Source organism: Rutidosis leptorrhynchoides, chromosome 4 (assembly GCF_046630445.1).
Source record: "Rutidosis leptorrhynchoides isolate AG116_Rl617_1_P2 chromosome 4, CSIRO_AGI_Rlap_v1, whole genome shotgun sequence".
NCBI classification, from domain to species: domain Eukaryota; kingdom Viridiplantae; phylum Streptophyta; class Magnoliopsida; order Asterales; family Asteraceae; genus Rutidosis; species Rutidosis leptorrhynchoides.
This window is the reverse complement of record NC_092336.1, coordinates 83822153-83843484: the sequence shown is the minus strand read 5'-3', so window position 1 is coordinate 83843484 and position 21332 is coordinate 83822153. Positions and strand designations below refer to the sequence as shown.

General features: G+C 32.1%; 2 protein-coding genes across 2 annotated transcripts; both read right to left on the bottom strand.

Annotated features, from left to right (window-relative positions):
* Positions 1-4487: 4487 nt before the first annotated feature.
* On the bottom strand, positions 4488-5396 carry LOC139840782 (uncharacterized). Its single transcript, XM_071831029.1, has one exon. The coding sequence runs from the start codon at positions 5394-5396 to the stop codon at positions 4488-4490; it is 909 nt and encodes a 302-aa protein (XP_071687130.1).
* An 11338-nt stretch (positions 5397-16734) lies between these two features.
* On the bottom strand, positions 16735-20996 carry LOC139839868 (importin subunit beta-1-like). Its single transcript, XM_071830067.1, has 3 exons — positions 20880-20996; positions 17958-20405; positions 16735-17848 (listed from the first exon to the last, which is right to left on the bottom strand). The coding sequence occupies exons 2-3, from the start codon at positions 20372-20374 to the stop codon at positions 17650-17652; spliced, it is 2616 nt and encodes an 871-aa protein (XP_071686168.1). The 5' UTR covers positions 20375-20405; positions 20880-20996; the 3' UTR covers positions 16735-17649.
* Positions 20997-21332: the final 336 nt, after the last annotated feature.

Below are 21332 nucleotides of genomic sequence, written 5' to 3'. Positions count from 1 at the left end.
ACTACAATCCGATATAACTGAAACTACAAAAATTCATACCACATTTAGTATATAAGTATTATTATTATATTATTATTAATATTAATATTAATATTAATAATTAATATTAATATTAATAATATTAATATTAATATTAATATTAATAATAATATTAATATTAATAAATAGGTTATAGGTTATTTACACTTATATCCTAAAAAACATAAAGTGTTGTTCATTAGAAGGGGTAATTTCGTCATTTTTACTTTTTACTACTCCCATTAACATTGTCAATTCAGCCCATAACCGAATTCTATTACTTTTGGGGCAGGTATCCAACATTAATTTTTTAGGTTTTGGTTTAGAGTGTTTTTAGTTCTCATTCCTTATTTACTTTATTTACAGTACCTTCTCTAGTATTTGATATGCAGAAAAAGGAAAGAAAATGAAGGAAGAAAAAAAAAACATAATTTGGGTTTCTTTTCATGTTAAGGTAAATTTAGAAATGAAGAAAAATTAAAATTTTCTATGAGACATTTATTTTACTTTTACTAGCCAAATCGGGTCTCAATTGTAAAATAACTAGTTGGACGACCTGCCTTTGCGCCGGTTCTTCACCCTTGATTAACATTAATTACGTAGCTAATTATTGAAAAAGTAATTATTTATCATTTTTTTTAGTTTTGTCGAGGAAGGACCAAAAATAGTTATGTGATTGATTTGTAATAAGCGTGAAAGTAATTATTCATCATTTTTGGTTTTACTTTTCATGTTGTCGAGAGAAAAGATGTGACGATCGCTCCAAATCCATATGGACGAACACGTCAATCATCGATTTCATTGCGAGGTATTTGACCTCTATATGATACGTTTTGTAAACATTGCATTCTTTTGAAAAGGCATACCATAAATGAATATTTAAATCAAAGGTTTTCGACATCTGATGATTTCTACATATAGACAATCATCGTAAATAATAGTTTACAATAGTACTTCCGTTGACAATGCAGTCAAAATAAGATACATGGTGATGATTTGGTGAATGCAACGTTTCCTTGGAAAAATATGCCATGTAAGACTCCATGCACATAGCTTGTCTAACATATAAGCAAACAGCGAAAAACTTCTAGGGAACCTGAGAATAAACATGCTAACAAGTGTCAACACAAAGGTTGGTGAGTTCATAGTTTTAATGTTGCGCATAATCTGTATATAAAGGTGAATTACAAGATTTTCAGTTGTTTCATCCAGAAACGTTTATCAAAATATTCTACAAGATTGAGCACCCTGGTAACTAAGCTTTAACGTTATAATAAGTACCCCTGTTTTAACATACATGCAACCAACATGTACAATACACGCAATCCAATGTGTACTAACCTCAAATAGCATACGTCTGTTTTATAGTTCAGGCTAGGGTTTCTATACCTGGAACAGACGGAGATGTCAAGCCCTATGGATCCATATACCACTATTCGCGCCTACCAGTTCTTATAACCGACAGTTACTAGTTACCAAAGCTAAGGGATTTTTGGTTCAAACTCAATGTAGAATTAAGTATGTACTTGTATCTATTGCGTTTAAAATATATTGCATGTATTCTCAGCCCAAAAATATATATTGCAAAAGCAATTAAAAAGGGAGCAAATGAAACTCACCTTAGCAGCATATAAATTCGTTCATCAAAATGTGACTGAAACTCGGATTACCAAATAACCGTAGATCTCAACCTAGAGAACATATGTTGGTCAATAAATATCTATAAAGCTAGGTCAGGTCATAGTGTATCACAATCCTAATGCTCGATATCGACATACAAAAGTTATCCAATGTTGTTTCAAAAAGTCAATTTTGAAAATAGTTCAACAAACGAGACGTACCTTATATAAGGATTCATTTACTCGGCTGGTAATATTTAAAAATCCATTTTATCAATCTTGTAAACAAGTTGTTTAAATCTTAATTGCAGATTCAAAAGCAATTCCAATTAACGTCAATCATAATTCAGTTGATCATATCTTTTAATCCGTTCATCGAAACTATTCGATATCTAAATGAAAAGTTATTGATTTTTCGCCAGCTTTCCAAAAACATGTATATCATATACCTTTTACCAGTAATATATGTATTTAATTAGTGATTCATTATAAACTTTTTAACGACAAAATTTAGCATACAAGCATATATAAATATATATACTCGAGCACTAGACATGGATACATAATTAATATATAAAAGATAAGATATGAGTGCTTACGTATCAGTATTGAGATTCAATATTTTAGGAAAGTACGTAGACGTAACAGAGATGATAAACACTATGTTTGATTCACAAATATACCCCCGAACATTACCTATAACCTCCTTGGCAATAACCCATAATTTCCTTAGCTCTATCCCGCTTAAAAACCATTTTGAAAGTGACACGCTCATGACTTCGTCGTAGTATTTTATGTATAATAATACTACTAATAATAATATTAATCTTAATAATAATAATATTAATCTTAATAATAATAATAATAATAATAATAATAATAATAATAATAATAATAATAATAATAATAATAATAATAATAATAATAATAATTAAATAAATAAATACAGAGTAAGATGGATGATATATGTGTGAAAAAAACTCGAGCAGAAACTGGCCTTTTATAGGCAACTTTTTGGAATCTGATGCCCATGCGATCGCATGGGTTTTTAGTGTATTTTCCATGCGATCGCATGACCGCCCGATCCAGCTCAAAATGTTTTTGTTTGCTAGTTCGTCGACATATTTAAATATAATATATATATATATATATATAATTTAAATAATTAATTATATATTATATTAAATTCATGTGCATAGTTAACTTGTAATTTTCATTCCGATGAATCGTACGATGTCACTCGACTTATGTCCTGGTTCCGGTTTCTCGAACGCATTTTCATACGCTTAGAAAACTTGCAATTTACGTTTTGTGACTCGAACATTTGTCAAAATATAGTCTTAAATTATCAATAAACTATATCATTCAAATTGTATCTTAAACTTTCGAGTGTTTTGATCATTTACTTCTATAAATCATTGTCTCGCTATTTGTTAATATATATATAATAACAAATCGTTTTATGACCAAGTTAATATATATTTTCAACATTCATAAACACGTTTTAAATATACGTCGCAAGTTATTCATACAATTAATATTCCAACTTATCATATATATTCAAATAAATATTTAAACCAATAAGTTTAATGTACGGTATCAAACAATTAATACATTGTTACGTTTTCAAGTTATAGTATATATATATATATATATATATATATATATATATATATATATATATATATATATATATATATATATATATATATATATATATATATATATATATATATATATATGTATCTATATACATATAATTGTTCGCGAATCGTCGAGAACAACCGAAAGGTATTTGAATATATGAAAGTAGTTCAAAAATTTTGAGATTCAGTTTTACAGACTTTGCTTATCACGTCGGAAATATTAATCATACAAAGATTAAGTTTAAATTTGGTCAGAAATTTCCGGGTCATCACAAAAGACCCAAATGCTCAATCAATAAAGTGAGACGTACATCAACGATTGGTACTATTTAACAAAATAGAAAAAACTATATATAATATCAGTAAAACAGTTATTAAAAATGAGTTACGTAGTTAATTTATAATAAGGAAAAAAGTTAAATAGTAAGTGAAAAATTATGTGATTGATTTAATAACAATAATAATAATAATAATAATAATAATAATAATAATAATAATAATAATAATAATAATAATAATAATAATAATAATAATAATAATAATAATAATAATAATAATAGTAACAATGGATAATTATGTAGTAGTGAAAATTATGTGGTCAATTTATAATGGATGAGAAGTTTAATGGTCAAATTATAAAGTGTGAAAAGTTTGTGGTGTATTTGTAAAAGCTATAAAGGTAACTATTATAAAGGGTGTATCTGAGTTATGAAAAAATAAAAAGTTTGGTGTGCATTTGTGAAGCTTTGAAACTTTACTATTCATTTTGGATTTATCTTTTAGATATATAGAAGTTTAATGGTCAAATTATAAAGTGTGAAAAGTTTTTGGTGTATTTGTAAAAGCTATAAAGGTAACTATTATAAAGGGTGTAGGTGAGTTATGAAAAAATAAAAAGTTTGATGTGCATTTGTGAAGCTTTGAAACTTTACTATTCATTTTGGGTTTATCTTGTAGATATATAGATTAATAATTGCATTGCATAACAATTGAAAAAAATAAAATTAACACACACAACTTGGTAATTGCATTTTCATAGTTGCAACTTCATCCAACTTTACAGATCTTTAAAACCTTTCTGCAATATGAACATCTATGATCTATACCATATTCAATCTCAATCTGATCTGTATAAAGATTAAAACTAACTCTAAAGACAGATGGTTTACAAATAAAAAACATGTTCAATTAACCAACCAACAAATCATCTAGATAACCAACCCAATGTCCAACCAAGTAATAAACCAGCACCCACAAGACTCAAACTCAACACAACCCTCCCAAAAGACTTGCATAATTTATATCTCGGTGAACCACGTTTCCTCTTAACAGCCTTACGCAGAACCTTTTTTGCATCTTCCGTATCGACCCACGGAACAAAATCTGGAAAAAGCGTATAAACGAGCTGGCACTTGCTGCTTCTAAGGTGAAGGCAAGCTGTTTCCAATTGCAATATATGCAACCATTGCTTGTAAGCAAAAAGCTGTGAAGCTTGTTTTAGAAATAGTGTAATCATGTGTTCTTTTTCGTTGTATACTTTTCGTGCGGCTTTTTCGGCCTCTCGTGCTCGTGTTTGCGAATGGCAAAGCGCTTCCAGCATCTCAGCCTTGCTCAACACCCGCAAGTTTTCAGCCTCACCCGATGTATCATCCAAACCACACGGTACACATGATTCACCGATGCCTATCAAGTTGGCAGATTTTGGCATGGACTCGGCGAAGTTTGTAACCTGATCTAAGGAAGCCGGACCTTTATCAGAGTCAACCCGTTGACCTTCACTACTTTTCAAAGTTTGTGGAGGGCCAAAATGCTGAAGCGATCGTTCAGAGACAAAAGAAGCCAGATCATTCAAGTCGGTAGTGCACCACCATGGTCCTGTTTTGTTGATTCCAGTCAATTCAGGCTCCATTTCAGAATAAAGCTTTTCGGGATTTTCATATGCGAACATATGTTCATCTTCGGACCATGCCTTTTGTGAAGTGTCCCCACTTACAGCTTTGAATTCGTTCATTTTTGCATATTCTTCAATTTTTATGGTTTCCCATGATGATTCCCATATAGATGTACCGGTATCTTTATGTTGTGGGTGTAACCACCATCTCGTATCAGCCATTAGCGGCCTTGACCATACATGAAAAATGCACAAAAAAGTGAACATAATGTTAGAAAATTGCTAAAAACAGAATGAAAGCATATGACACTCAAGATAAACTCACAGTTATCTTTGGGGTGTCCTTAAACAAAATACGCTTCGATTGATATCAACTACCTAAAATTTGTTCCACTGAACAAGAACAAAAAATTTATTTGATACCTAATTTAATGATTATGACAATGACTAAATAGGGAAGTTAACATGAACTCTTTCTAGAAAAAGAAATGCAACAAATTTCTTAGGTTATTGAAAATGGAATGTAACTGAGTAGCAATGTACATTTATTACATAACATCTTATTAACTTCTACTCTTTAAGCTTTAAAGCACACTAACCTAAATTTTAAATAAATAAAATGCCCATATCAATTTTGCATCTAATAAGTAGTGGGTATAAAGTCAAAATGGAATCAATTAGCAAGAACAATTAAAGCTACAAACTTTTTTAGGGTTAACTATGAAATTAACTATTAACCCAATTCGATACAGGCATATACATACACACATGCTAGAACAGTTACAAGAATTCATCTGAATGAAATATTTGATGTGAAACAATAAGTAAAATTTGATATAAACTAATGATGAATTTTACAGAAGAAAATAGATGAGTACCTGATGTTTAATCAATTAAACATGAACAGGTTTGCGTGTATTGATGCGAGAGAGAGTGATCTTTAAAGTTATCTTGTTATGAAAATTACATGTATAGACAATTTTGTTGAATAGTATAGTCAAATATATATTGATATTTAAATATTGTATAGTGATAAATATGTAGTATATATATGTGTGTGTGGTGCAGAGAGTTTACAAGCTAAAAAAAAAAACATCTTTCTTTGCATCAGTTTCTTTCTTTATATTTTTCAATTAAGTAGTAGTAAAAATATATTATAATAATAATTAGTATTAAGTTTGGGTATTGTTCAAGGTTGTGGATATCATAGTACTGCTTTTCTATCATTCCAAATCATTTATTCTATAGGCAAAAATCAGACCACTAAAGGTAGTTATAAGCCTACTGAATTATAACACGTTATCAGCACGAAGTGCTCCGTATAATCAAGGTTTATCTAAGCAAGCACACGTCACTAATCAAGATAAGAAATTATCTAACGTTTATTAACTTCACTAACATTTATATTTATGTTATTTAAGTTATATATGGTCGGTTATACCGCCTGAATTATATTTCTGTAATCTAACTTTTATTAACTTCACTAACATTTATATTTATGCAATTTAAGTTATATATGGTCGGTATTTCTGTAATCTAACTTTTATTAACTTCACTAACATTTATATTTATGTTATTTAAGTTATATATGGTCGGTTATACCGCCTGAATTATATTTCTGTAATCTAACTTTTATTAACTTCACTAACATTTATATTTATGTTATTTAAGTTATATATGGTCGGTTATACCGCCTGAATTATATTTTCTGTAATCTAACTCTTATTAACTTCACTAACATTTATATTTATGTTAATAAGACCTCATGATTGTACGCAACACGTCATTTGACAACACGATACTTTATGTACGCAACACGTCATTTGACAACACGGTACCATGGGTCGAGATTAATTCCGATCAAAACGAATACGATGGGGTCTTTATATGTTATCTAACATTTATGATTACTTATGCAATTAATCATTATTTATTTCATGTATACTAATGTTTATTCTTAAATTTATAATCTTAAAAGTTAAAATAAGAAAAAGTAGTTTGTATTTTTATTAAAAGTAAATCTTAAAAGTTAAAATAAGAAAAGGTAGTTTGTATTTTTATTAAAAGTAAATCTTAAAAGTTAAAATAAGAAAAAGTAGTTTGTATTTTTATTAAAAGTAAATCTTAAAAGTTAAAATAAGAAAAAGTAATTTGTATTTTTATTAAAAGTAAATCTTAAAAGTTAAAATAAGAAAAATATATTATAATAATATATATTATAACTTAATATATATTATAATAATATTATTAATAATATAATATGAACCTATATTCTATCCTTCCCTTATGGTTTTATTATTTGTAATCATACCATTATTCCTTTGTTTGCTACTTATGAATCTAAACTAATTCTAATTTCATGTTGTTATTTGTCTATAAAAAAAAAATTTGATTATGATTATGATTATGATTTATGTTGTTCATCCTTCTGAAAATAGAAAATGTCAAACTTATCAAAGCTTGAGTTTGATGCCTTAGACGTATCGGAAACAAACTACACATCATGGGTTATGGACGTAGAAATAAATATTGGATCATTGGGTATTCTAGAAACTTTAAAAGAAAATAATACTTGTTTCGATCAAGATAAATTAAAATCAATTGCTTTTATTCGCAAACATATTGATACCACTTTAAAACATATGTTTCTCACTATCAAAGATCCACATGTTTTATGGGAAAGTATCAAGAGTAGATTCGATAATCAAAAGGAAATATTACTCCCAGCTGCGAGGGAAGAATGGAGAAATCTAAGGTTCCAAGATTTCAAAAAGGTAAGTGAATACAGCTCGGCCATATTCAAGATCCGTTCAAAGCTTCAATTCTGTGGTCAAGAAATAAGTGATGCTGATATGATGGAGAAAACTTTCTCCACAATGCATTCTGCAAACATAGCTGTGCAAGAAAATTTAAGATTGCAGAATTATAAAACTTTTTCCAAACTTCAAACTTATCTTTTAGTTGCAGAAGTTAATAAAGAATTACTGATGAAAAATCAAGAATCTCGTCCTACCGGTGCGCTAGCATTTCCTGAAACTAATGCTATTAACAATAATAATAATAAAAGAAGAAATACACATGGACGAGGGCGTGGACAAGGTCGCGGCCATATTGGCCAAAACCATCATCATGGAAATTACCATAACAATAATAAAAATCATAACTATGTTCGAAATCACCCTTATGGTAATGGTCGTGGTGGTGGTCGTGGTCGTGGTGGTAGTGGTCGTGGACAAAGAAATAATAATCCACAAAATTATAAAATTCAAACACCATACAATCCCACAAATCACAATGTTGAAGAAAGCTCTTCAAAGAATATTGAAGATTATTGTTACCGATGTGGTAAAATTGGCCACTGGTCTAAAAACTGCCGAACAAATCAGCATTCTGTTAATCGGTATCAAGAATCCCTAAAGGGAAAACGAAAAGAAGCAAATCTTGTGGATGACCTTGATACAAAAATCACTGAGCCAACTTGTGACTACTTTAATGAATAAATTTTCTAATATCTATATATATAGATATCCTATTATATGTTCCCGTTAAAAATGGTTGTAGATTTTCAATCTACACCATATCTAGTTTACTACATATTTCCTTATTATGTGCTATCGTTTGTAACATGTTTTGAATGTAATATATTGATGAATTATGTACTCATTATTTGTTTCTCATATATATTTTTTTTTTTGAAGTTCATGATGTATACTGCTGGAGTAAAAAATCAGTCAAATGGTGGAGATATTTGTATTGCAGACAGTGGTGCCACTCACACCATACTCAAATCTAAAAAATATTTCACAGACTTGAAAGCAACGGAAGGAACTATACATACTATATCAGGTCATGTGGACTTAATAAAAGGAATGGAAAAGGCAAAATTCATGTTACCAAATGGTACGAATTTTCTGATAAATAATGCCTTATTTTCTCCCATGTCAAAGAGAAATTTGTTAAGTTTCTCTGACATATACCAAAATGGATATGATTATCAGTCAGTGACAACAGAAAATGAAAAATATTTAAGTATCACTGATAAGAATCGTGTAATTGAAAAACTACCAAGACTTCATTCTGGTTTACATTATACACATATAAATGTACCTGAAGTAAATGTGGTAGTTAAAGAAAAATCATGTGATCCTGTAATGATCAGTTTGTGGCATGAGAGATTAGGCCACCCAGGATCAACAATGATGAAAAGAATAATACAAAATACACATGGACATCCATTGGCGGATCAAAGGATCCCTCATGATGCACTTATCCCATGTACATCATGCTCACTTGAAAAGTTGATAATAAGACCATCACCTCTTAAGGTTGAAAAAGAATCACCAATGTTTCTTGAAAGAATTCAAGGTGATATATGTGGACCAATTCATCCACCATGTGGACCATTTAGATATTTTATGGTTCTAATAGACGCATCTAGTAGATGGTCTCATGTTTGTCTATTATCAAGTCGAAATATGGCATTTGCAAAATTTCTTGCTCAAATTATTAAATTGAGAGCACATTTCCCTGATTATACTATTAAAAGGGTGAGACTAGATAATGCCGGTGAGTTTACGTCTCAAGCATTTAATAACTTTTGCATGTCTATTGGGATTATTGTTGAACATCCCGTTGCCCATGTGCATACACAAAATGGTTTAGCTGAATCATTAATTAAACGATTGCAGCTAATAGCTAGACCATTGATAATGCGAACAAAACTTCCAGTATCTGTATGGGGCCATGCAATTTTGCATGCTGCATTATTGATTCGCATTAGACCAAGCGCAAGTCATACATATTCTCCTTTGCAACTTGCTTTTGGCCATCAACCAAATATTTCCCACCTTAGAACATTTGGTTGTGCGGTTTATGTCCCTATCGCACCACCACAACGCACTAAAATGGGTCCTCAAAGAAGGATGGAAATATATGTTAGATATGAAACATCTTCAATAATAAGATATATTGAACCCATGACGTGTGATGTTTTTACAGCACGTTTTGCTGATTGTCACTTTAATGAAACATTATTCCCTAGATTAGGGGGAGAAATAAAAAATAAAGAAAATGATGTTTCATGATGTGAACCTCAATTAATGTATCTTGATCCTCGCACAAAAGAATGCGAGACCGAAGTTCAAAAAATAATGCATATGCAGGAACTTGCGAATAAATTGCCTGATGCATATCGGATTGAAATTCCAAAAACTGACAATAATGTCATTCTTGAGTCTGTGCCACGCCAGAAACATGGGAGACCAATTGGTTCCAAAGATAAAAATCCTCGAAAAAGAAAATCAGCTGATAATGAGGTAAAAGAAAGTGTTCAAAAAGAACTACAAATCAATACTCCTTCTACAGAGGAGATTGATGATGTCAATACGGAATTTTCAATCAATTATGCACATTCAAAAATATTATAGAACCGAAATGAAATGAAAAATCTTGATGAGATATTTTCATATAATGTTGCATATGACATCATGAATGATGATGATGATGATCCAGAACCAAAATCTTTCATGGAATGTCAAAATAGACATGATTGGAATCATTGGAAAGGAGCAATACGAGCTGAATTTGAATCGCTCAATAAAAGAAAAGTTTTCGGATCTATCATTCTCACACCTAAAGATGTAAAACCTGTGGGATATAGATGAGTTTTTGTACGAAAAAGAAATGAGAAAAGTGAAGTTACAAGGTATAAAGCTAGACTTGTAGCTCAAGGTTTTTCTCAAAGACCAGGAATTGATTATGAGGAAACTTATTCTCCTGTTATGGATGCAATTACTTTTAGATACTTAATCAGCCTGGCAGTTTCTAAAAATTTAGAAATGCATCTCATGGATGTTGTGACTGCTTATCTTTATGGATCACTTGATAGTGATATATATATGAAGATACCTGAAGGATTTAAGGTATCAGAAGCAACCAATGCAAAACCCAAAGAAATGTACTCAATCAAATTACAAAGGTCTTTATATGGGTTGAAACAATCGGGTCGCATGTGGTATAAACGATTAAGTGATTACTTGATAAGCAAAGGGTATACCAATAATCTTATTTGCCCATGTGTTTTCATTAAGAAAACAACATCCGGATATGTGATCATAGTTGTTTATGTTGATGATCTTAATATCATAGGTACAAATAAAGAGATCCATGAAGCCATTCAACTTCTAAAGAAAGAATTTGAAATGAAAGATCTCGGAAAAACCAAGTATTGCCTTGGTTTACAAATTGAACATATGCCTAATGGTTTACTTGTACATCAAACAACATATACTGAAAATATTTTAAAACGTTTTAATATGGACAAGGCAAAACCATTAAGTACTCCTATGGTTGTTAGATCACTTAATGTTGACACTGATCCATTTCGTCCCTGTGAAGATCATGAAGATATCATAGGACCAGAAGTACCATATCTTAGTGCAATTGGAGCTCTTATGTATCTTACAAATTGTACAAGACCTGACATTTCTTTTGCAGTTAATTTGTTGGCAAGGTTCAGCTCAGCTCCTACCAAAAGACACTGGAATGGGATCAAACACATATTTCGATACCTTCGAGGAACTACTGATTTAGGATTATTTTATTCTAACGAATCGAAATAAGATTTGGTTGGTTATGCAGATGCAGGTTATTTATCTGATCCACATAGAGCTAAATCTCAAAATGGATATGTATTCCTAAATGGAGGTACCGCAATATCATGGCGTTCTCAAAAACAAACACTTGTTGCAACATCATCAAATCATGCCGAAGTGATTGCATTACATGAAGCTACTCGGGAATGTTTTTGGTTGAGATCAATGACACAATTCATTACTGATTCTTGTGGACTAGAACGCGATAAAAGTCCAACAACTATCTATGAAGATAATGCAGCTTGCATAGCACAGATGAAAGAAAGGTATATCAAAAGTGACCGAACAAAACACATACCTCCTAGATTCTTCTCATACACTCAAAATCTCATTAAGGACAACCAGATTGAAATGAGATATGTGCAGTCCAGCAAAAACTCTGCTTATCTTTTCACGAAAGCACTTCCAACTGCTATTTTCAGAACACACGTTCATAACATTGGCATGAGACATGCTCAAAAGATGTAACAACTGAAGCGATGTCTACTTGAGGGGGAGTCAACTCCATGCTGCACTCTTTTTCCCTTAGCTAAAGTTTTTTCCCACTGGGTTTTCTTTAGCAAGATTTTTAACGAGGCAGTAACTTAGTGTTTATCTCTAACAAAACAAAATTGCTATCCAAGGGAGAGTGTTATGAAAATTACATGTATAGACAATTTTGTTGAATAGTATAGTCAAATATATATTGATATTTAAATATTGTATAGTGATAAATATGTAGTATATATATGTGTGTGTGGTGCAGAGAGTTTACAAGCTAAAAAAAAAACATCTTTCTTTGCATCAGTTTCTTTCTTTATATTTTTCAATTTAGTAGTAGTAAAAATATATTATAATAATAATTAGTATTAAGTTTGTGTATTGTTCAAGGTTGCGGATATTATAGTACTGCTTTTCTATCATTCTAAATCATTTATTCTATAGACAAAAATCAGACCACTAAAGGTAGTTATAAGCCTACTGAATTATAACATATCTGTTTTTTTAGTTTATCTTGTTTTTTGCTAACTGCAACTCTCATTTACAGCACTCATCCTTCATTTTTTCTAAATTAACTAAAACTACTCTATGTTATTTCGTTTTATGCCAATGGTCCCTTAAACGATAGCAGCTTATATTCTTGGGATAAAAACTGAAATTTTTACATAACTTCAACTTCAACAATCATTGATATTCAGAAAGGATTTATTATAGGTTACAACTTTGAGTCTTGTCTAAGAAAAATATGTTAATGACGGTTCTAAATGTTAGTTGTTTAATAAATTTCTATTGAGAAAAAATACATAAAGTTTTCCTTGAGAACAAATTATATGCTCTTCCAACACTAACAAACAACTTTAAATGCCTTTATATCCATCACTAATGTATACTTTTAAATTGATAATTAAAATTAATAATAATATTATTATTAACAATAAATTTTCTTTTTTATATATAGAAGAGAATAAAGATAATTGAGTTTGTTTGTTTTATATATAGAAGAGAGAGATAATTGAATTTGTTACAATTCAATGGTTAAAATTCAAATTAATTGTTGAAATTTCAAATCAATTTGATGATTTATTTGAAGATAGAGACAATTTAAAAAAGAGTATAACCGACCTTTCAATGGGACGGGCTCACACTGACGGATTCCACAGCAAAAACATGTACGAGGAAAATCGTGTAACTCATGCTTACAAGGACATGTGACTGAGATTAAGCTCATGACCGCTGCTTTATGCTACATGTCCTTCAACCATTTAGCTACTATCGTTGGGACTGATACGAACAAATTATACATGATCATCATTAATATTAATACTATATACAATTGAGCAAAAGAGGTTACTATTCCTCAATAGTAACTCCTTTGTCCTTTTATGATTTTTTTTTCAAACTATTTTTATCTTTTTTCCACCTACCCTAACCTCCATAATTCCGACAATGCAGCTTTTAGAACCTACGCACATAGCTTTTAGACTTAAAAAACCTCATAAACCCACCCCAAACTTTGAACGCACATGCTTTCATTTTCCTAGCGAAATAAAAAGACACTACCTACACAAATTAACTCGCATCATATTTTCGAACGTACAATTTTACCAGCAATCGGTCTGAAGCGCACTGCCACACGCCACACACATAGGTCATCATTTATCATTTATAACAATTAATTTGATACATTAAAAAAAAATATTATACAACATAATTTGGACATCTCATGATAATTAATCTATTACAACCCATATATGTAATATCAAGGTTGGAGAATTCGGATCTCGGAGAGATCTCATTTGGACCTTTTTAGGGAGATCTCGGCATCTCGGAATAATCTCGGGGAGATCTCGAACGTTGACTTACGTTGACTTTATAGTTTTTTTTAATAAAAATATACATAAAAACATAAATATATGTATATTTATATACGTTTTTACGAGATTTTATAAAAATATCTGAGAAATGAGCGAGAAAATCTTAGAAATTACGAATTTTACAAGAAAATCTTACAAATTAGCAAGAAAATCCGAGAAATAATGACTTTGACTAAGTTTGACCCCGTTGACCGATAAATCTCATGAGATGAACATCTCATCTAGGTTGCCTTCTAAAAACGAGATCTCGGGGGAGATCTCGGGGAGATCTCGGGAGATTTACAACACTGAGTAATATATGACAATATGTTTCTTTGCAATAATATGTTTCTTTGCAATTGTATTAGATGTTTAATATCTTAAAACGAATTATGGTCTTATAAGTTACGTTAACTGCTTTGCTTTAAAATATTCTTATTAGAATATATAATTGAATGCTACAAAAAAGTTTTACGTAAATGAGGGGTGGCCGCCGCAACGCGCGACTGAATATTTGTCACTTATTGTAGAATAGTGTTATAAGCTATAAGGTCTTATTTGCAATTATTTAAGTTATTATAACTCCCACGTCTCTTTGACAACTTCTTGACCCCCTCACCTTCCATTTTCTCCACGTTTCCGTCCGTTACAAACTACAATATTTAAGTATCTATCTTCATTCATCGCTTAATTTTGCATGCGAAAACAACAATGAAAAAAGAATCCAACATTTACAAAAAATGGAGAAAAAAAGGCAAAATATTACGAGCAGTAATTCATGGTGCAATTGGCAACAACTATATCTTTACACCAGAAGATAAGGTTCATAATAAGAACGGAGATAATTCTAATAAGTCTAATGAAGGGGTTAAAGATGATCAAAAGCAGTCAACTGAGGTTTTTTGTAAAGTTGGTTTGTTGCCATCTTTGGTTAGGGTTCCAAGTAGAGGATTAAACGGGTTACGGAAGCTTGGTAGAGCGGTTTCTATGCGCAAACACGAAGAACAAGATGATGAAAGCGTTGAACTTTGCAAGAAGAGGATTATAATGGGAAAAAAAGTGTCGACCATTGAATGTATCAGGTGCACTTCACTATGATAAGAATGGTGTTTTGGTACTCGAAGACTTTGTTTCTTCACTTTAATTAGAAAAAAGAAGTTTTTAGCATGTGAAATTTATATATCGATCAATGTTATATTTTTGTGTGATATTTTGGTAGTTGTGAGCTCAAATCCCGGCATAATACATTATCTGTTTATTTAAATTTAGCGTCATTAGCTTTATTTTTTTTGTGAAACATCTGAACTTTTTATGAAAAAACGTCACACTCCCTAGTTCTATACATAAGGGTAGTTACATAAAATTGATATAAAAATAGTTACTTTTAATCGTTACATTTTTTGTAACTGATCAATAAGTTTAGTTACATAAAATTGATACTATATAAATTGTTTAGAAATTACAGTACATAAATAGCCACAAGTACTCAAGTACTCATTTGTAAAGAGGCATAAAACTAGTCTAATATGCAGAATACGCTTGATGCATTAATTAGTCAAGGGATGAAACATGAAAATCATGAAATAATCAAACACTCGTTTTGTAATATAGCCAAACATGATGCATTCCTATGTTTTCAAGCAACGCTTGAAACCGATATTTGTGTTGGTTCCCATTTTCAACCATCGACTTCAATAAATTTACATAAAGCCTTCCTAGTTTGATTTTCTTCCAATTATGTACCATATTTGGCATGTTAATATTTTCTGTAAAGAAAATTGCCATGATATTTGATTAAAGTAACAATGCATATGAGTAAAACGTGTGCTTCATAGAGTCAACTACGTCTGAGTCATATATCTTTATAGAGAGAGAGACAATATCGCTCTGTATCTTTATGCTAAGACGACAAACAATAACAAAAGGAAAATAACAAAATTTGTGACTAGCCTCCAAACAGGCAAACATGACAACAGGTATTGCAATTTGCAAAACCTATAATCATGTCAGTTTCGATTAACTAATTCAGTTTAATCTATGGGTATGCCATTATAGTGTTTCTGTGTATGTGAACTCTGATCCAAAGAGTGTCCTTTACCAGAACCAACTTAATACAAAGTACCAGAATATCACCTTATCCTATAAAACCTGAAGTAATGAACCCCTATAAAAAAAAAACCAAGTGATGCCGAATCTAAAGCTTTATAGAAAAGGTTTACTATAGCACACAAAAAGTTCAGTCATCACATCATAAGTGTGGATCAATTTTGCTTATTCAAACAAATACTTCAATTAAAAGAGAGAGAAGATTGTACCAAAGAAGTACCGCCATTGCCAACAATTATACGAGTGAGTTCATGTCCAATTTTGCTCATATATCACAAACTTTTAAACTATAAAATAATTACATTATCATTATTATTTATTATTTACTACACCCTACAAAGAGGGCCATGTTTGACAATTTACAAAGAAGAATTGATAACATCCTAAGTCGGGTTCATGCTGAGCTTTCATTTATGCAAGCATAACCAGAATTATCAGTGTGTATGATATGCAAATATGAAAATCATATAAAATAACAAATAAATTTAAGGGAAAAAAGCAATTACACAATAGAACTCTTTAATTGACACAAATCCATACAGGATGGTGAAGTTTCAGTTTGCAGTTTAGAGCCCAAAAAATAACAGATGCGGCAAATTTTACAAAATGAATGCCCCTACCTCCAACCAACAAACATCCTACAAATCGTATTTCAATTTCATCATCACAAGTTGTGACGCACACCATTCTTATCAAAATAGGATTTCCATGTTCCGCGACATGAAAAGATGACGCAGCATATTTATGGAGTACTTCAACTTTGACCAACAAATCAAAACACCTTTTGACTTGAGAAATGCTTGAATACATAGTGACTGAACCCTTCTTTGAGATATGAAGTAGAAGAAAAGAAAAGAAAAAAAGACGCAATCCGACTTTGGTAAACAGGACACTGACGACCCGGACTGATGCATGACTCAAAAATGTTTCTTCCAAATGAAAGAATTTCAAAATATGAAAAAAAGGAAACGAACGAGGTAAAAGAAAAAAAAAATGTGAATGGCGCTGTAATGATTTTCCTTAAAAAGTAAATTGTATGCAAGCCCCAACCCGACTCGAGTATATATAGCAGAACAAATGGAAGATAGTAGTCCCAGCTGTCACAAATAGGTAGGACCGATGCAAGACTCGAAATTGACCAATTAATTTTGACAACCAAAGGCACCACCAGAACAAAATGAGATCTTCTGGAGATTCAAACAGAGAACTCTTGAAAAAGCTGCATAGATGACATCATCATGACGCCCCAGAAATCCCCATCATAACGACATGACAATATGTGACATGACCTGACCTGAAAGATGGAACCGGACTCGACTGACCCATATGCATGCAGGGACTTCCAAATAAAAAAGACAAAAGTATGTACCAAAAGCAGAAGAATCAAACAGAAATAGCACGACTAATGGCCAACTTGGCCCATTCAGCGGATTCCTTAATCAAATGATCATCAGATGACAGACACTCGTTCAAGAAGTCTTTGCTTGAAAGAGATTGCTGAATCAAGGACCCAGCATTACTTCCTAGTGTATCAGCTAGATCTCCTAGGACTCCAATGGCAGTTTTCATCACAACATCATCCCTAACAGAATGAACATAGATATAAGTCAGAAACCAAATAATAAAGGTGGCAACTTTATAAATAAACAAACATAAAAAATGATGCATTAGAAGAAAGGGCAAGTACTCACATGTCTTTCTCCATATATATCAGGTCAAGGAACTGGATAATGTGTGGGGCGTAAGGAATTAGCAACTGAGTTTTAGGAGAGTTCTTGAAACCCTGAAAGATCCCAGAATATGCCTCCAATATGCCATTTCTCAAAAGATTGGTGTACTCAATCATTTCATCATCAGCACCTGCTGTATGGGAGGATAACTCTGCTGCACTCTGAAGCATAGGCATAGCATACATCAAGTATTTCTCGAAATTCTCTCCTATTGCAAGTGCAATATCACCAAAACATGAAAAGATTGGTGGTTTCACTGATCGATGCAACTGATTACTCGACAAATCTTTAAGAAGCTGAGTCATGATCCCATCACACCATGGCAACACTTTGTCTTCCAAGGCCCTGCATATGTCACCCACCACACCTACAGTCACAGCACACACTTGGTACTCTTCAAAGTTCTGAAGACCCATTTCAAGATACTTGTAAAACTCGGGCATATACTTTGCGAAGTCTGGGCCCACTGAATAAGCAAGGGCTCCTATGGCAAGCATTGCCTCTTCGTGAACAGTTGCACTTCGACAAGCAAAAACCCTGAGGAAAAGATTCATGATTTGATCTGCATACTGCATGAAGATGTACTTAGTTTGATCAGATGATCCTAGTTTCTGAATGATAACCTGCAAGCACCCACAAAGAAGGCCTTGCAACTCGTTCTGTTTTTGTCTCTCATCAGACGAAAGCTTTTGTTCTTCAAGAGTTTTATGAAGTTCCATCATGATGACTGGAACAAGCTGCAACACCATGGGAGCTGTTTCATCTGTTGAGCACCTCACAACTTCATTTAGTGACTCATAAGCAGCAGTTCTTAACCTAGACTCACCAGCATCTTCTCTATGAGTGACTGTCAGAAGAGATTGAACAATTTCTTGGAAAAAGGGAGTCAAAGGAGACGATTGACCAATATCTTCAAAACCTTGAGCGAGAAAATAAAGGGCCCCACATGATTTCTCAGCAACATTAGGAGCATCCTTCATGCTCTGTAGAAGTACTGTAATAATCTGCTGGCAGTTAGCAGGGGTAACAATAGGTGTCTCCATAGTTGACCCATGAAGAAACTCAAATATTCTTCCTAAAGTCCAAGCAGTTGTGTCTTTTACATGGTTGTTTGGGTCTTTGTTTAGAGCTGTGAGCATGAAGTTAAGAGCAACATTAACAAGTGGAGTCAAGTTATTAGGTGACGGACCCTCCAAGATTGAACCAAAGGCATAAGTAGCCCCTTCCCTTTGCCTCCAATCGGGTTTTGTTATATTCTCTTCAATAAAAGGCATCACAAGTTGAACAATATCATCTCCAACTGTTCTTGCAACCAAACCAAGACATGTACCCCCAGCCATGGCAAGATTCCAAGCACCTTCATCTTGATCTTGATCTTCTTCTTGCTTTAACAATGTCTCCAACAACATGGGCACAAGTGCAGGCAAAGCCTGCTTGATGAAATAAAAGCAAGGAACTTCTGAATCAGCAGTAAAATCAACCCCATAATCCTCCAATATATCAATCTCTTCATCACATATTGAACTCCAAAATTCAATAGCTTGTAAGGCAACAGGCTCTTCATCTTCTTTCACTGCTTTAGCTGTAATGGCAAAAATATCCTGCATGTATGGAGATATTTTCTCATAGTAACTTGATGAGATGGACACCAAACATTCAAAAGCTGCCTGCCTAATTTTCACTTCTGGTGACAAAGTCGCCTCACAAACAACCTTCATAATGTAATCTCGCTCCATATCGTTAGAAAAATTCGCCTGAGCAAAACTAAGAGCATTGTACAATGCCCGTGTAGCAGCAAGCCTGACATCATTATTACCTTCAGATGGATTCATACCTTGAACAACAGCAGTAAGTATTTTATTCACCTGCTCTTGTTCTACAACATCGGGTGAAACCTCTTCACACATATATCCAAGCGTTTCGAGAGTCGCTTGCTTAATATGAACAGGAGCCTGATGAATATTCGATAAGAGTGAACCAATCAGCTCAGGCCATTGTTTCTGTGGTAGCTCAATACCAGCAACTTTAGCTATCACTTGTGATGCAGTCGATCGTGCCTCGTAGACAGAAGACGAGAGTGTTTGCAACAAACATGTCTTTATCTGTGTCTTAACACCCACGTCTAGCGATAACCATCTTTGAACAAGCTCATACTTTCTATGTTGCTCTTTCGCATCTAATGCGTTCTTAAGGATTAAACCAGCCAATTTACGACTATCAACAGGCTTGTCCTCACTAGCAAGTTCACCAGACAAAGATAACAGAAAACCAGCAACGTTTTGCTCCTGAAACTGCTTTAAACTATCTTCAGCATGCTTCCTAACAGATCCATCAACTGATTGCGCATTCAACAGAATTTGCGTAACTTCCATCGCCATTAATACTTGCCTGAGCACTTTTTTCAACAATCTGTTACATCAAAACCTCAACAACTTTATGAACAGTAGCTAATACGACTCGAAGTATTTAACTTAACTAAATAACCGCGCTAATAACCAACCATAATATATCAATTTCCAAAAATAAATCATAAAAATGAAATTTATCACTGAAAACAAAACTATATCTAAATGAAAGTGTGACATCCACAACTAGAAATTAAAGTCAAAACCTAAAACTAAGCATCCATCAATTGAATCTAAAGTAACCTAATATGTTCAATACAAATATCAATAAGACAGAATACGGATCTAGATAGACACAAGCGATTAAATCGAAACGAACCAGTGACTAACAACAGACTTTGATAATATACATAAAGGATCAAACTTGAACTGTTAAGTAGAGATCGTATTTGTACGTATATAATTAACTGAAATTGAAATTGTAGCATGAATTAATACCTGACGAATTGATTAACTAAAAAGTTAGATGGAGGATTACCTGAATATTTAGTGATAAACAGTTCCTGATAAGCGAACAAGCGACCAAAAAAACGGCGGTTCTGGAAACCCTAGACGGAAAGGGGGAGAGAGAGAACAGAAACTGCGAATGAATACCTGTCTATAATTATTTGGAAAAATGTATGTATATTATCATTATTATTATTATTATTATTTTACTTTAATTAATTAATTAAATTAATTTAGTTCTTTTTGATCCAATCACTATACTTAAAAAATTAACATATATTATATTTATTTATATTTTATGTATTTTATGTATATAGTAATAATAATAACTAGTGAAATGACCCGTGAAACCACCAAACAAAACAGTTTAATGATATGTTTTAAGTATTAAGTGAACATAAATGCTAAAGTCATTTAGTTTAATGACCCGTAAAACCACATAGTCTGACTAAGAAACTCGTCAGTTGAACATTTCATCAAACAC

What these genes read in the sequence shown, in the direction of transcription:
- LOC139840782 (XM_071831029.1), bottom strand. Translation starts at nt 5,396, where the DNA reads ATGGCTGATACGAGATGGTGGTTACACCCACAACATAAAGATACCGGT.
- LOC139839868 (XM_071830067.1), bottom strand. Translation starts at nt 20,374, where the DNA reads ATGGCGATGGAAGTTACGCAAATTCTGTTGAATGCGCAATCAGTTGAT. An exon ending in ATATATATGGAGAAAGACAT is followed by an intron (nt 17,849 to 17,957) that starts GTGAGTACTTGC and finishes TCATTCTGTTAG; the next exon opens with GGATGATGTTGTGATGAAAA.